Here is a 17,019-nt window from a genome sequence, read left to right as displayed (position 1 = left end):
GTCGCGTATCATGGAGTCCGAGGTTTGCCCGTAATTACAGGACTGCGCAAGGATGCGGAGGTGGGTGAGAAAGGACTGGAAAGGTTCATCCTTACCCTGTAAACGCTGTTGGAATACATAGTGCTCAAAACTTTCATTCACCTATATGTTGCAGTGAGTGTCAAACTTGAGGAGGACCGTCTTGAATTTTGATTTATCTTCATCATCAGCAAAGGTGAGAGAATTGAAAATGTGGATGGCATGTTCCCCGGCCGTGGATAGGAAGAAAGCGATCTTCCTGGTGTCTGAGGCATCTTCCCGGTCTGCGGCTTCAAGGTAGAGCTGGAAGCATTGGTTGAATATCTTCCAGTTGGGGGTGAGACCCAGGCAAACATGGGGAGAATGTGCAAACTCTACATGGACAGTGACCCGGGATCGCACCCGAGTGCTCGGTGCCGTGAGGCAGCAGTGCTAATCTTTGTTCACAGTTCCAAGGTGAACTTATGACCTTAAAAAAAATCCCAAACATGTGAATCATGCCATGTTCTTCCATTTTGTGAAAGAAAAGTTCAGTCTTGAAATATATGGTTCTAATACCGTGTATGTATTAACATATTTAAAAGTGATTCATTAAATATTTGATAAGGCACAGTAAGGCCCTAGCCTAGATAGTGGCCCTAAGAAGGACACAGTAAGGCATCTTTTCAGGCAATCAGCTCGTGCTATCTTGTCTTTTCTGAATAGTGTCATGTGAGAGTACCTTTAAGAAATGGGTGTTTATCAAATAGCTGTAGTGGATGTACCTTTAAGAAATGGGTGTTTATCAAATAGCTGCAGTGATGTCAGAGTGTGGGTGGAGCTGGGCTGGCTGTCTTTCACTTTGGTTTTTGAGCAGACAGCTAAGTGTGTTTTAGTTTCGCTTTGAGAGCTGGATAGCTGCAGGCAAAGCAAGCAGCTGTATAATGAAAACTCTCTACAAGCTACAGACTATCTTCAGCTCATTTGAGGATTTCAAAGTAATACCGGTTTCTGTAGAGAATTTAAACTGCTGTCTTTCTGTAAAAAGGGTCTTTAGAACTTATGGATGTTGTTCGGAAAGTTATGACGTGTTACTTATTGAATATTGCATCTGTGGGGATTATTGGTGTTGATAGTTGTTAAGATGTTTACTGTGGGTTTATAAAATGTTGACTGGATTCATCAGCAAAGGTGAGAGAATTGAAAATGTGGATGGCATGTTCCCCAGCCGTGGATAGGAAGAGAGCGATCTTCCTGGTGTCTGAGGTAGCTTCATGTGGCTTCAAGGTAGAGCTGGAAGCGTTGTTTGAATATCTTCCAGTCGGCCCCTAGGTTACCGGTGATGCGGAGTGGCAGCGGCGGGCGGACGCTGTCCATTTTGCAGGATGACTGTATGCTGGTGGAAGGCAGATCACTTGCAGGTAGGTCTAAGAAGTTCTAATATCCCTCAACTCCTGATATCATGATGTGTTGGGTGCTCTGGATCCGTGGAACACATACAGGCTACCAACACTTAAAATAGTGCAACACTATTTTATTAAGTTAGAAACTGTTGAACATACTTTCACTGTGGGTAAACACGATGTTAGATTAAACTAAAGACCTATGCCTGTCCTAACCAGTCTATGCATCAGCACATGGTGAAGATCTGTGCTGTAAGCTGTAAGCTCTGTCCTTCTAGGAGGCTGCATCCCGAAAGAGCGGGAACTCTGATGCCCCCTGTCTTTATAGTGAGTGTGCTCTAACTGGTGATTGGCTGCGGTGTTGTGTGTGTTGATTGGTCCCGCTGTGTGTCCATCCGTGTGTGTGATATACTGATATACATGATATACTGGTGTATATTATGACATGAATGAGTTTGCATTGATGTCACATGGTGAAATGACCGACAAACCCCATGCTAGGTGGCACTGCTGTGTGGCCCAGAATGACTGGTACCAATGGCAGCAGGTTTGTTGGGTAAGAAATATGAATGTGGGAATGGGAATATCAATTAATGGGCAATTTAGTGTGGCCAATCCACCTCGCCTGCACATCTTTTGGGTTGTGGGGGTGAGACCCAGGCAAACATGGGGAGAATGTGCAAACTCTACATGGACAGTGACCCGGGATCGCACCCGAGTGCTCGGTGCTGTGAGGCAGCAGTGCTAATCTTTGTTCACAGTTCCAAAGTGAACTTATGACCTTAAAAAAAATCCCAAACATGTAAACCATGCCATGTCCTTCCATTTTGTGAAAGAAAAGTTCAGTCTTGAAATATATGGTTCTAATACCGTGTATGTATTAACATATTTAAAAGTGATTCATTAAATATTTGATAAGGCACAGTAAGGCCCTAGCGTAGATAATGGCCCTAAAAAGGACACAGTAAGGCATCTTTTCAGGCAATCAGTTCGTGCTATCTTGTCTTTTCTGAATAGTGTCATGTGAGAGTACCTTTAAGAAATGGGTGTTTATCAAATAGCTGTAGTGGATGTACCTTTAAGAAATGGGTGTTTATCAAATAGCGACAGTGATGTCAGAGTGTGGGTGGAGCTGGGCTGGCTGTCTTTCACTTTCATTTTTGAGCAGACAGCTAAGTGTGTTTTAGTTTCGTTTTGAGAACTGGATAGCTGCAGCTGTATAATGATATCTCTCTACAAGCTACAGACTACCTTCAGCTCATTTGAGGATTTCAAAGTAATACCGGTTTCTGTAGAGAATTTAAACTGCTATCTTTCTGTAAAAAGGGTCTTTAGAACTTATGGATGTTGTTCGGAAAGTTATGAAGTGTTACTTATTGAATATTGTATTTGTGGGGATTATTGATGTTGATAGTTGTTAAGATGTTTACTGTGGGTTTATAAAATGTTAACTGGATTCATAAATAAACATGGGTTTGTATTAAAAATACTTTAGATCTCTGTTGCATCACACCTATAAAGTAGGCCCTTGTGCTCCCCATAACCAAAATCTATTAAAAGTCGTGGGTCAGGTGAACTCCATGATACACTTTGGCGTTCTCTAAACCCTGCCCCGTACTAATAGGAAGGAATTTCACTCATGTTCAAATAGTATATGAGCGACACCAAAGAGCTCCCTATGCCATTGTCAAAAATGCAGCATGTTGTCATGCGTATATCGTCAGGAAAGTTCACCTCTGTTCAAGGAAGAGATTCAAGTGACAAATGGTTATTGTTGATAGACTTTACGGCTGACTAACGTAGATGTGAGTTGCAATATATGAGTTGTACAATATGACCTGAGAATTGCTACTAAAGGCACATGCCTGGCCTAGAGTTGGCACAAAGAGAATTATAGTCATCTGAAATGGATGCATTTCTGCCTAGGAAGATCAGGAGTGACTATGAAATATGCATTACACACGATGGTAGCTTGTATTAGACTGAACAACTTTCCTGTCCAAAAAGATGGCTTTTGAGACAGAAGGTCATAAAATGGAACTTTGTTAAGGTTGTCACTTAGCGGGTTCCGCAATGCTGGCAGCAGAATATTTTCTTTTAACTATCTCTAACCACTGTCAATATTCGATACCTTCAGCTGGTGGGGCTAGCAGGGGCGTTGTATGATTTACGGGGGTGGGGCCTGGGCGCGGCGTCAGAGACCCGGTGGCGCGTAAAAGACGCGGCACCTTGGGTCCCGCCCATGCGCAGTTGGGCCAGCGCCATCTAGTGCATGCGTGGTGGCCGTCCTCCCCCAGGCCGCCCCGCACAAAAATGGTGCATGGATCCAGGCTTGCCGGCGGAAGAAAGGGGGCCCGCTGACAGAGAGGCCGGCCTGCCGATCGGTGGGTCCCGATCGCGTACCAGGCCGCTCCGGATGGCCTCCCAGGGGTTGGAACCCCGCTCCCCCCACAGGTTGCTCCCGGCCCTTGAAGCCCCAGGTCCCGCCGGCCCGAGAGCAGGTTAGAACGGCGCCGGCGGGACTATCATTTTTTTCAGCGGCCACTCGGCCCATTCGGGCCGGCGAATCGGTGCAAACGCGACCCGACGGGATTTGCGCGGCGCTGGTTTCGGGGGATGGGAGAATCGCATGCGTGGGTCGGGGCAACGTGGCGCGATTCGCGCGGCACCCCGGCGATTCTCCCACCCGGTGGGGGGGGGGGGAAGAATCCCGCCCCTGGGGCAGGATTCTCCGGGAATCGGCGGGGCGGGCAGAAACAGGGCAGTGGAGTGGCGGGAACCACTCCGGCGTCGGGCCGCCCCAAAGGTGCAGAATCCTCCGCACCTTCAGGGGCTAGGATGGCGCCGGAGTGGTTTATGCCCCGCCGGCCGGCGTGGAAGGACTTTGGCGCCGCGCCAGCCGGGGCCGAAGGGTCTCCGCTGGCCGGCGCGGGTCTGCGCATGCGCAGGAGCGTCAGCGTCTGCTGACGTCATCCCCGCGCATGCACAGGGGGGTTCACCTTCGCACCGGCCATTGCGGAGGCATAAACGGCCGGCGTGTAGGTATAGAGTGCCCCCACGGCACAGGCCCGCTCACGGATCGTTGGGCCTCGACCGCGGGCCAGGTCACTGTGGGGGCACCTCCCGGGGCCAGATCCCCCCACGACCCTCCAAGAGCCCCGGAGCCCACCCGCGCCGCCAGGTCCCGCCGGTAAGGGACCAACTCCAATTTACGCCGGCGGGACCGGCATAGAACGGGCGGGACTTCGGCCCATCGCAGGCCGGAGACTCGCCGGGGGTGCCGCTGCCAACCAAATCCCCGGTATGGAGAATTCGGCAGCCAGCGGTGGTGGGATTCACGCCAGCCCCCGGCGTGTCTCTCCGAGCCGGCGGGGGGGGGGGGGGGGGGGGGGGCGGAGAATCCCGCTCCTCGTTTTTCCAGGAGGCACACACACCTGTGTTTTAAAATATAAATCTAGAGTACCCAATTCATTTTTTTCCAATTAAGGGGCAATTCAGCATGGCCAATCCACCTACCCTGCACATCTTTGGGTTGTGGGGGCGGAAACAACGCAAACACGGGGAGAATGTGCAAACTTCACGCGGACAGTGACTCAGAGCCGGGATCGAACCTGGGACCTCGGCGCCGTGAGGCTGCCGGGCTAACCCACTGCGCCACCGTGCTGCCCTCACACCTGTTTTTTTAAACAAGTGGTAAAACTTCCATCTTCCCCAATCAGACAATTGCTCCAACCTATCGTGAATAAAAGGAGAAAGTTGACAGTCAAACCAGCAGCCACCTGCTATTTCCCCAGCATTATTTGTCATTCCCACATACATATTTCTTACTCCACAAACCTGCTGCCATTGGTACCAATCATTCTGGGCCACACTGGGATTTGTCGGTCATTTCATCATGTGACATCAATGCAAACTCATTCATTCACAGCCGCCAAAACCCGAAGACCATCAGAGAGTAGATTCCGGCCAATATAAATAGATATAAAAAAGGATGAAGAAACCTAAGGGTGCACTTCTCTGTATATCCATTATGCTTCCATCTGATAGTAATGGGGGCAATAGGTTGTACAATGAAGATGTCAGGATGGTGGCGTGTGCTTCTGGTCAGCACTGGGGAGGCAGACTGGTTTCATGACGTTTTGTATAACCAGTGAATAAAAATAAACAAGTTTTATGCAAGTTTTTATTTGTTTTTCAGGGGACCATCGCAAAATGACAGCTGTAATACCTTGGAGAACACGTGTTTCTTTAAGTTTCCACGGCTACACATTAGTACAAATCTTACAATCATTGTAATGGCAGAGAATGCACTTGGCAAAGCTCAGTCCGATCCTTTCGTCCTGGATTCTTGGCACACTTGTAATTATCAATATTTCATACAACAATCTATATTGTATGGTCATTTTTACAGCCAGTTGTAAGCATGAACGTGTCACATAATATGGGGAAAACAGAACATAGTTCATAATAACATTTTTCTGTATTGCACACTTGCTTTTCAAATGATAATACAAAGACATGCACACACATTTGAACTATTCAATATCCAATGGTTATTTAACAAAAAACAGCCTAAGTCCTACCTACTCAACAATAGATAACCAGATAGAATAAAACTTCTAGTTTTGAATTCATAAACAGTCCAAAAAAGGAAATAGAACAAGCCACGCACAATGTAGACATTAATCTTTTGTCTTCTTTTGGCAACTGGTTGATCAGTAGCAGGTCCAGTTCCTTGGAGGAAAAGTGTCATAACATTGGGAGCAAAGAAATAATATATGTCAGGAAAATTGCACAATCTCGTGCTTCCTGCAATCGTGGGGAAGCTCTGCCCTATTCTCTGTACATTGTGAAGACATGCTGCTGTTACCCTTATAGTGCATTTGTGCAGCTTGCTGTTGATAGAGTTCTCGGGATAAACCCAGAAAGAAGTTATGTCAACAAAGACAACTGATGAATAAAGCACTGAATTGCATTTATCAGAGATATACAAGTCAAAACAGATCATGGGGGGAATTTAATCCCCCAAAATGGATGGGGTTGGGTTGGGTGTGAAGTTAAAATGAAAAACAAATCTCAAATGCAAATTTAATAGACCTCAATTTTATCCTGTCCAGTTTTAACAGATATGAGTGGGGTGTGGTGACCAAGAGATGGGTAGCTCATTTAAATACTATGATTTTATCCCTCTCCCAGCTTTAATGCTGGCCGGCCTACCTAATCCCCAGGCCTTAGGAAATGCAGCAGGTGGGACTACTGCTTGCTAAAGGTTAGAGCTTATCCAAAACTGCTTGTCAGCTCAGGGGAACAGAAGTGTTTCCTCCCAGTTTCCCAAGCAAACTTACTTCCCAGTCCACCCACCCTTTTCCTCCATGCTCAGAACCATCTTTTGCAACCCTCATCTTTGGAGCTGCTCATAATTGTCGCCCCCTCACCCCCACCAGCCTCCACAATCCGCCTCGGTGATCACCATTCCCTATTTCAGTTACCAACCTTCCTCCCTTCGCTGCCTTCAGTCGCTTTGTTTGAAAACCCAATATTGATCACCATCTTGCCCCCCTCATGGGAAGCCGGCAGTGCGGGAGTGGGGTTGAAGGACACGGTGAAGGTGGAGCATTGTGGGGGTGAGGGCAGTGCGAGAGAGGCAGCTGTCTTGGAGATAATAGGAGGAGCCAGAAATGCTTGAGAGGGGGGGCTGTGCCTCGTTCACAAGGTTGCTGGCATTTTGTTTAACTTTTCTGAATTGCCTGTAAATTGCCCTAATTGTCTGTCTGCTGCTCCCAGACAGGAAGCTACTGCCACATTAAGCCCGGCTCTGGCAAAAAGTGTACAGAGGCAGGAAAATGTCAGTGAGCCAACCCAACATGGAACATTCAACACTTACTCTTGCCCTCAAAATGCATCTCCTTTGGGCTGTTAACATTCTGCCCATTGTATCCAAGAATATCTTTACTTAATTACAACTAACTTGAACTAGAGTGTTGATTTTTAAAGTTATTTGATTTTTGAAGTTGTAATAAATGCAGAATAAGTTGACTGATGACAGGTATATTCTTCATTGCAGGGAAAACTGATCCACCTCAAAACGTAATTGTTCATTCTATCCTGGGTCAATCAAGGTCTTTGTTTGTAACCTGGAACAAACCTACAGAGAAGCCACCAGCACTTGTGTTATTCTATGGCCTCCAATATCAAACGACTGGTTCAAGCAACTGGACTCGGGTATAGAACCTCTTTATCAATTGTAAACCACCTTTTTGAAGTAATCTGTGCGTTGTAAATTCAGTGTAATATTCCATTTAGTATTAGCATGTAACTAATAGATTTAAAAAGTTGCATCTTAGTGACAGCAGAACCTTTGCAAGATTGACTCCTACGTCCAATGATTATAAAGCAGATAATTTGATCTAATTTACCAGAACAAAATGCATGATTAATTTTTAATAATTGAACCTAGACTGTTAAGAAGCAGTAATGGGGTTCCAGAGCTGGCAGAGGGCAGGAATTAGAAGGATGGGGGATCTGTTTATAGACGGGAGCTTTCCCAGCTTGAAGGCGCTGGAGGATAAATTTAAACTGCCGCCAGGGAATGGTTTTAGATATTTGCAATTGCGAGACTTCCTGAGAAAGCAGGTGCCGGCTTTCGCGCTGCTACCGCCATGGGGGATACAGGATAGGGTAGTGTCCGGTACCTGGGTGGGGGAGGGGAAAGTGGCGGATATCTACCAGGAGCTGTTGGAGGGGGAGAAAACCCCGGTGGAGGAGCTTAAGGGCAAGTGGGAGGATGAGCTAGGTGGAGAGTTGGAGGCAGGTGCATGGGCGGATGCCCTAAGCAGGGTCAATTCCTCCTCTTCGTGTGCCAGGCTTAGCCTAATACAATTTAAAGTGGTCCACCGGGCATATATGACGGCGGCGAGGATGAGCAAGTTTTCCGGGGTAGAAGATAGATGTGTGAGGTGCGCGGGAACCCCAGCAAACCATGTCCATATGTTCTGGACATGCCCGGAGCTCAGAGGGTTTTGACAGGGGTTTGCAAAGGCAATGTCCAGGGTGCTAGGAACTCGGGTGGTGCCGAGTCCAGAGGTAGTGATCTTTGGAGTGTCAGAAGATCCGGGCGTGAAAGAGGCCGATGTCCTGGCCTTTGCCGCCGGGGGGGGGGGGGGGGGGGGGAGGGAGGGGGGGGGGGGGGAGATAGGTGTTAGATGTTATAAAAATTTGCAAATACTTTAATAAAAATATATATTTTTAAAAGAAGCAGTGATGGAAATAGAATGTAGTAGGTGCTTATTTGAAACATCTTTCTACTTTCTGAGTGTGTGGAGAGAAGCTTGCATGGGTAGCAGTGATTTACTATTTACTTTAGACGTTTGAATACGTGAGAACATTGCAAATTTGTTCATTTATGGCATGATATCTGGAAGCAAAATCATCTTTGAAGGTAAAAAGTCAGAGAATATAAAGTGAAGCACCTGCCTGCTTGAGGCACCACCATACTAGATTGGACGTATTAATGTATTGGCAATTACATTGTTAAGGTTAAGAGAAACAGGTAATAAGTATTGATTGTATTTGAGCATATATAAATACAAAGAACAAAGAACAAAGAAATGTACAGCACAGGAACAGGCCCTTCGGCCCTCCAAGCCCGTGCCGACCATACTGCCCGACTAAACTACAATCTTCTACACTTCCTGGGTCCGGATCCTTCTATTCCCATCCTATTCATATATTTGTCAAGATGCCCCTTAAATGTCCCTATCGTCCCTGCTTCCACTACCTCCTCCGGTAGTGAGTTCCAGGCACCCACTACCCTCTGCGTAAAAAACTTGCCTCGTACATCTACTCTAAACCTTGCCCCTCTCACCTTAAACCTATGCCCCCTAGTAATTGACCCCTCTACCCTGGGGAAAAGCCTCTGACTATCCACTCTGTCTATGCCCCTCATAATTTTGTATACCTCTATCAGGTCTCCCCTCAACCTCCTTCGTTCCAGTGAGAGCAAACCGAGTTTATTCAATCGCTCCTCATAGCTTATGCCCTCCAGACCAGGCAACATTCTGGTAAATCTCTTCTGCACCCTCTCTAAAGCCTCCACATCCTTCTGGTAGTGTGGCGACCAGAATTGAACACTATACTCCAAGTGTGGCCTAACTAAGGTTCTATACAGCTGCAACATGACTTGCCAATTCTTATACTCAATGCCCCGGCCAATGAAGGCAAGCATGCCGTATGCCTTCTTGACTACCTTCTCCATCTGTGTTGCCCCTTTCAATGACCTGTGGGCCTGTACTCCTAGATCTCTTTGACTTTCAATACTCTTGAGGGTTCTACCATTCACTGTATATTCCCTACCTGCATTAGCCCTTCCAAAATGCATTACCTCACATTTGTCCGGATTAAACTCCATCTGCCATCTCTCCGCCCAAGTCTCCAGACAATCTAAATCCGTCTGTATCCTCAGACAGTCCTCATCGCTATCCGCAATTCCACCAACCTTTGTGTCGTCTGCAAACTTACTAATCAGACCAGTTACATTTTCCTCCAAACCATTTATATATACTACAAAGAGCAAAGGTCCCAGCACTGATCCCTGTGGAACACCACTGGTCACAACCCTCCAATTAGAAAAGCATCCCTCCATTGCTACCCTCTGCCTTCTATGGCCTAGCCAGTTCTGTATCCACCTTGCCAGTTCACCCCTGATCCCGTGTGACTTCACCTTTTGTACTAGTCTACCATGAGGGACCTTGTCAAAGGCCTTACTGAAGTCCATATAGACAACATCTACTGCCCTACCTGCATCAATCATCTTAGTGACCTCCTCGAAAAACTCTATCAAGTTAGTGAGACACGACCTCCCCTTCACAAAACCGTGCTGCCTCTCACTAATACGTCCATTTGCTTCCAAATGGGAGTAGATCCTGTCTCGAAGAATTCTCTCCAGTAATTTCCCTACCACTGAAGTAAGGCTCACCGGCCTGTAGTTCCCGGGATTATCCTTGCTACCCTTCTTAAACAGAGGAACAACATTGGCTATTCTCCAGTCCTCCGGGACATCCCCTGAAGACAGCGAGGATCCAAATATTTCTGTCAAGGCCTCAGCAATTTCCTCTCCAGCCTCCTTCAGTATTCTGGGGTAGATCCCATCAGGCCCTGGGGACTTATCTACCTTAATATTTTTTAAGACACCCAACACCTCGTCTTTTTGGATCACAATGTGACCCAGGCTATCTACACCCCCTTCTCCAGACTCAACATCTAACAATTCCTTCTCTTTGGTGAATACTGATGCAAAATATTCATTTAGTACCTCGCCCATTTCCTCTGGCTCCACACATAGATTCCCTTGCCTATCCTTCAGTGGGCCAACCCTTTCCCTGGCTACCCTCTTGCTTTTTATGTACGTGTAAAAAGCCTTGGGATTTTCCTTAACCCTATTTGCCAATGACTTTTCATGACCCCTTCTAGCCCTCCTGACTCCTTGCTTAAGTTCCTTCCTACTTTCCTTATATTCCACACAGGCTTCGTCTGTTCCCAGCCTTTTAGCCCTGACAAATGCTTCCTTTTTCTTTTTGACGAGGCCTACAATATCACTCGTCATCCAAGGTTCCCGAAAATTGCCGTATTTATCTTTCTTCCTCACAGGAACATGCATGCCTGTCCTGTATTCCTTTCAACTGACACTTGAAAGCCTCCCACATGTCAGATGTTGATTTGCCCTCAAACATCCGCCCCCAATCTATGTTCTTCAGTTCCCGCCTAATATTGTTATAATTAGCCTTCCCCCAATTTAGCACATTCATCCTCGGACCACTCTTATCCTTGTCCACCAGTACTTTAAAACTTACTGAATTGTGGTCACTGTTACCGAAATGCTCCCCTACTGAAACATCTACCACCTGGCCGGGCTCATTTCCCAATACCAGGTCCAGTACCGCCCCTTCCCTAGTTGGACTGTTTACATATTGTTTTAAGAAGCCCTCCTGGATGCTCCTTACAAACTCCGCCCCGTCTAAGCCCCTGGCACTAAGTGAGTCCCAGTCAATATTGGGGAAGTTGAAGTCTCCCATCACCACAACCCTGTTGTTTTTACTCTTTTCCAAAATCTGTCTACCTATCTGCTCCTCTATCTCCCGCTGGCTGTTGGGAGGCCTGTAGTATACCCCCAACATTGTGACTGCACCCTTCTTATTCCTGATCTCTACCCATATAGCCTCACTGCCCTCTGAGGTGTCCTCTCGCAGTATAGCTGTGATATTCTCCCGAACAAGTAGCGCAACTCCGCCTCCCCTTTTACATCCCCCTCTATCCCGCCTGAAACATCTAAATCCTGGAACGTTTAGCTGCCAATCCTGCCCTTCCCTCAACCAGGTCTCTGTAATGGCAACAACATCATAGTTCCAAGTAGTAATCCAAGCTCTAAGTTCATCTGCCTTACTCGTAATGCTCCTTGCATTAAAACATATGCACTTCAGGCCACCAGACCCGCTGTGTTCAGCAACTTCTCCCCGTCTGCTCTGCCTCAGAGCCACACTGTCCCTATTCCCTAGTTCTCCCTCAATGCTCTCACCTTCTGACCTATTGCTCCCGTGCCCACCCCCCTGCCATACTAGTTTAAACCCTCCCGTGTGACACTAGTAAACCTCGCGGCCAGGATATTTATGCCTCTCCGGTTTAGATGCAACCCGTCCATCTTATACAGGTCACACCTGTCCCGGAAGAGCTCCCAGTGGTCCAGATAACGGAAACCCTCCCTCCTACACCAGTTGTTTAGCCACGTGTTTGTCTGCTCTATCTTCCTATTTCTAGCCTCACTGGCACGTGGCACAGGGAGTAATCCCGAGATTACAACCCTCGAGGTCCTGTCTTTTAACTTTCTGCCTAGCTCCCTGAACTCCTGCTGCAGGACCTCATCCCCCTTCCTGCCTATGTCGTTAGTACCAATATGTACAACGACCTCTGCCTGTTTGCCCTCCCCCTTCAGGATTCCCTCTACCCGTTCGGAGACATCCTGGACCCTGGCACCAGGGAGGCAACATACCATCCTGGAGTCTCTTTCACGTCCACAGAAGCGCCTATCTGTGCCCCTGACTATAGAGTCCCCTATTACTATTACTTTTCTGCGCTTTGACCCTCCCTTCTGAACATCAGAGCCAGCCGTGGTGCCACTGCTCTGGCTGCTGCTGTTTTCCCCTGATAGGCTATCCCCCCCGACAGTATCCAAAGGGGTATATCTGTTCGAGAGGGGGACAACCACAGGGGATTCCTGCACTGACTGCCTGCCCTTTCTGGTGGTCACCCATTTCTCTGCCTGCACCTTGGGTGTGACCACATTTACATAACTGCGATCTATGACGCTTTCCGCCACCTGCATGCTCCTAAGTGCATCCAATTGCTGCTCCAACCGAACCATGCGGTCTGTGAGGAGCTGCAGTTGGGTGCACTTTCTGCAGATGAAGCCATCCGGGATGCTGGAAGCCTCCCGGACTTGCCACATCTCACAGTCAGAGCACAGCACCCCTCTAACTGACATTGCGTCAATTAATTAAAATTAAAATTTGTCTTTTTTTTTTAAATACTTTTTTTAAAATTGCAAAGTTACTGTCAACTATCTAATTGAAATGCGATAGCTAACTATAATACTCTCCGATCTCTGGCTTAGATATCCTCTAAATTATAATTAAGTTATTATGTTTAATTAGTTCCCAAATACTCAAATTTTTTAAAAAATTTAGGTTAGAATCCCAACCAGAAACTCTGGCCACAGCTTTTCTGTGATGTCACTTCAGTTTCCCCCCGACACAGACAATTTGAAAAAGGTATAAAAGTAAAAATCAGTTGGGGGGGGGGGGACTTGCCAGAGGTCGAACTTCCGGTTCCCGCCTTATATAAAAACAAATAAAACAGAAAAGAAGAACAGACACGGGACCAGGCAAGGCTTTTTAAATTCACTACTCACCTCCCAGAAGGCCCCTGCGCACCGCTGCCGCCGAAATCCAAAGGGCTGCTCCTGTAAAGGTAAGGCTTTTTAAATTCACTACTCACCTCCCAGAAGGCCCCTGCGCACCGCTGCCGCCGAAATCCAAAGGGCTGCTCCTGTAAAGGTAAGGCTTTTTAAATTCACTACTCACCTCCCAGAAGGCCCCTGCGCACCGCTGCCGCCGAAATACAAAGGGCTGCTCCTGTAAAGGTAAGGCTTTTAAAATTCACTACTCACCTCCCAGAAGGCCCCTGCGCACCGCTGCCGCCGAAACCCAAAGGGGATAGCTGGGACATTGGGAGTGGGAGGAGAGCTCTGAGACTGAACAAATCAGTAAATTCTCTCAATAAAGATAAACCACTGTGTCTCGTTTTAAAAAATATATATTTTTATTGCATTTCGCATTTGTACATTATACAGTAGGTGATTGAAAAACTTACAATTTACATGTTTTTCTTTCATCTGCCCTCCCCCCTCCCCCCTCCCTTGCTCCCCTCCCCCCTTCCCCACTCCTCCCCTTTTTGTTTTTCGGGTTCCATCTTAGGTCCTTTCTTCCATCGTAGACGTTATAGTCGATCATTTGCTTTGTGTTTGTTGTTGTAACCCCTCTGGCTTTGTTGGGTGGGGTTCCTCAGGCTTCCTCTTGATATTTCCCTGGGTTCATCCTTTGCTGCGCCCCCCCCCCATCATTTGTGTGGTTCTGTCAGCACCCATCGGTTCCCCTGCCCCCCTCCCTTCCTATCCGCTATTGGTTCCGAACAGGTCTTGCAACAGGCTGATGAATACCTCCACGCTTTGTGGAAGCCCTCGTCCGACCCTCGGATGGTGTATTTGATCTTCTCCAGATGGAGAAATTCCAAAAGGTCTGCCAGCCAGTCTGCAGCTGTGGGTGCTGTGCTCCGAAAGCTAGTGATTCGAAACAAACCTTTGGACTTTAACCTGGTGTTGTAAGACTTCTTACTGTGCCCACCCCAGTCCAACGCCGGCATCTCCACACCATATGTCGTTCTGGCAGGTCCGATACCCCGAAGACTGCCACTCTCGGGCACGGCTCCACCTTCACCCCCACAACTTTGGACATCGCCTCGAAGAAGGCTGTCCAGAACCCGACAAATCTGGGACAGGCCCAGAACATGTGGGTCTGGTTGGCTGGACCTCCCTGGCACTGTTCACATTTATCTTCCACCTCCGGGAAGGACCTGTTCATTCAGGTTCTGGTCAGGCGTGCTCTGTGCACCACGTTAAACTGCATGAGGCTTAGCTTTGCGCAGGAGGAGGTGGAGTTGACCCTGCTTAGTGCTTCGTTCCAGAGTCCCCAACCTTAATTCTGTCCCGAGTTCACCCGCCCATTTCTGTCTTGCTCTGTCTAGTGGTGTTCTCGTCCTTTCTAAAAATCGCCCGTAGATCCCCCACAGTTCCCTCCCTCCATTGTGTCTGCGTCCAACAGTTTTTCCAGCATTGTCTCTATCGGAGCCCTAGGGTATCTCGTCGTCTCCTTGTGAAGAAAGATTTTGATTTGCAAATGTCGTAGCTCCTGTCCGTTTGGTAGCCCAGTCTCTCTGTCAACTCGTCCAGGGTTGCAGTCTGTCCCCCATGTAGAAGTCCCGAATTGCTAGTGCCCCCCCCCCCTCCCCACCCTGTCTCCACATCTTAAAGGTGGCGTCTAGCATGGCTGGTGGGAAACTGTGGGAACCGCAGATGTGGCCCATGATGGACACCTCGGTTAAGCCAAAGTGTTGTCTCATCTGGTTCCAAGTTTGTTTTAAAAAATATATATTTTTATTCTCCTCCTTTTTCACATTTCCTCCCGCATTTAAACCCATCAACAATAAACAATAATCAGCAAGATATGTCAATTCCCATAACAATAACAACGATCCCATCCGCCCACCAACCCCCAAACATCAGCCCGCATGTTTACATAAACAAATGACAAAAAGGAATCAGGGATTACCCATAGTCACCCTTAATCTACACAGCCCCCCCCCAAAACTAATGTTCGATGTTAACCAGTTCTTGAAAGTGCATAATAAATAGTGCCCATGACTTGTAGAACCCCTCCGAGCTTTCCCTCAGTTCGAACTTAACCTCCTCAAGGGTCAAGTATTCCAACAGGTCCCCCCGCCATGCCAGGGCACTGGGTGGGGAGGCTGCTGTCCATCCCCCAGCAGGATCCGCCTTCGGGCGATCAACGAGGCTATGATATCTGCCTCCGCACCCGTTTCCAGCAGCACCTTTCTCACTCTGGCCACCTTCCCTCCCCATATGAATGAGGTAATTCTTCCCTCAATCTCCCTGAAAAAAGACTTTGGCAGGAAATTCGGTAGGCATTGAAAAATAAACAGGAATCGTGGCAACACATTCATTTTAACCGCCTGTACCCGACCCGCCAGTGACAGAGGAAGGCCATCCCACCATGCCAGATCGGCTTTCATTCTCCCCACCAAACTAGATGTTGTACCTGCGAAGCCTCCCCCACTCCCGGGCAATCTGCACCCCCAGATACCTAAAATGAGTCCCTGCTCTACGGAATGGGAGCCTCCCCACCCCTGCCCCCACCTCCGACACATACAGCAGCAAGTCGTCGGCATATAAGGATACCCTATGCTCTATCCCCCCCCCCCACACTATTCCTTTCCATGCTCCCGAACTTCTCAATGCAATGGCCAACGGCTCAATCGCAAGTGCAAACATAGGACATCCCTGTCTCGTCCAACGGTGGAGAGAAAAGTATCTCAAACTGATATTGTTTGTGCGGACACTCGCCTTCGGCTCCTTATATAATAGCTTTACCCAGTTCACAAACCTTGGTCCAATCACAAACCGCTCCAGCACTGCCATCAGGTACCCCCATTCTACCCGATCAAACGCCTTCTCGGCGTCCAATGCCACAACTACCTCTGTTTCCTTCCCTTCCGCCGGTGCCATAACAACGTTCAAAACCCTCCTAATGTTCGAAAACAGCTGCCTCCCTTTCACGAACCCCGTCTGATCCTCCCCTATCACCTTCGGGAAGCACTCCTCCAGCATACCCGCCAGTACCTTTGCCAACACTTTTACATCCACATTCAGAAGTGGTATGGGCCGATACGACCCACACTCCGGCGGATCCTTATCTTTTTTTAGCAACAGGGAAATCGATGCCTGCCCCAAGGTTTGCGGCAACATCCCCTTCTCTATCGCCTCCTCTTTTAAAAAAAAAGATATTTATTAAAGTTTTTTAACAACACAATTTTTCCCCCTTACAAACAATAACCCCCCCCCCCCCCCACCCCGTAACAAAATAACACAAAATCGAACTGAGCAAGATATATACATGGCAAAATGGTATATTTACATAACTTTATACACTGGCTCTCTCCCGCACGTGCCAGTTTCCCCCACCCTTCATGTTATCTCTTGCTCATCCATCCCCTCAAACAATCTCTCCCTCCAGGCTAGGGGGCTTCGCCTCCTTCCACAATAGCAAGATCCTTCGCCGGGCTACTAGGGACGCAAAGGCCAGAATTCCGGCCTCTTTCTCCTCCTGCACTCCCGGCTCATCCGCTACTCCGAATATTGCTAGCCCCCAGCTTGGCTTGACCCGGACTTTCAACACCTGAGATATTGCTCCCGCCACTCCTCTCCAGAACCCCTCCA

At 47.9% G+C, this 17,019-nt stretch overlaps 1 protein-coding gene across 2 annotated transcripts in view; it reads left to right on the top strand.

Annotated features, from left to right (window-relative positions):
- LOC140409002 (interleukin-6 receptor subunit beta-like) overlaps positions 1-17,019 on the top strand; it is a 245,129-nt gene that overhangs the window by 161,824 nt on the left and 66,286 nt on the right. For both annotated transcript variants that reach the window (XM_072497015.1, XM_072497016.1), the window contains exons 6-7: positions 5,599-5,759; positions 7,465-7,622. In XM_072497015.1, coding sequence (XP_072353116.1) covers positions 5,599-5,759; positions 7,465-7,622 — 319 coding nt within the window. The remainder of the gene's footprint in view (positions 1-5,598; positions 5,760-7,464; positions 7,623-17,019) is intronic.

The sequence above is a fragment of the Scyliorhinus torazame genome, chromosome 3 (assembly GCF_047496885.1).
Source record: "Scyliorhinus torazame isolate Kashiwa2021f chromosome 3, sScyTor2.1, whole genome shotgun sequence".
NCBI lineage: Eukaryota > Metazoa > Chordata > Chondrichthyes > Carcharhiniformes > Scyliorhinidae > Scyliorhinus > Scyliorhinus torazame.
Note: the sequence above shows the minus strand (reverse complement) of the source record. Positions and strands in the feature narration are given on the sequence as shown.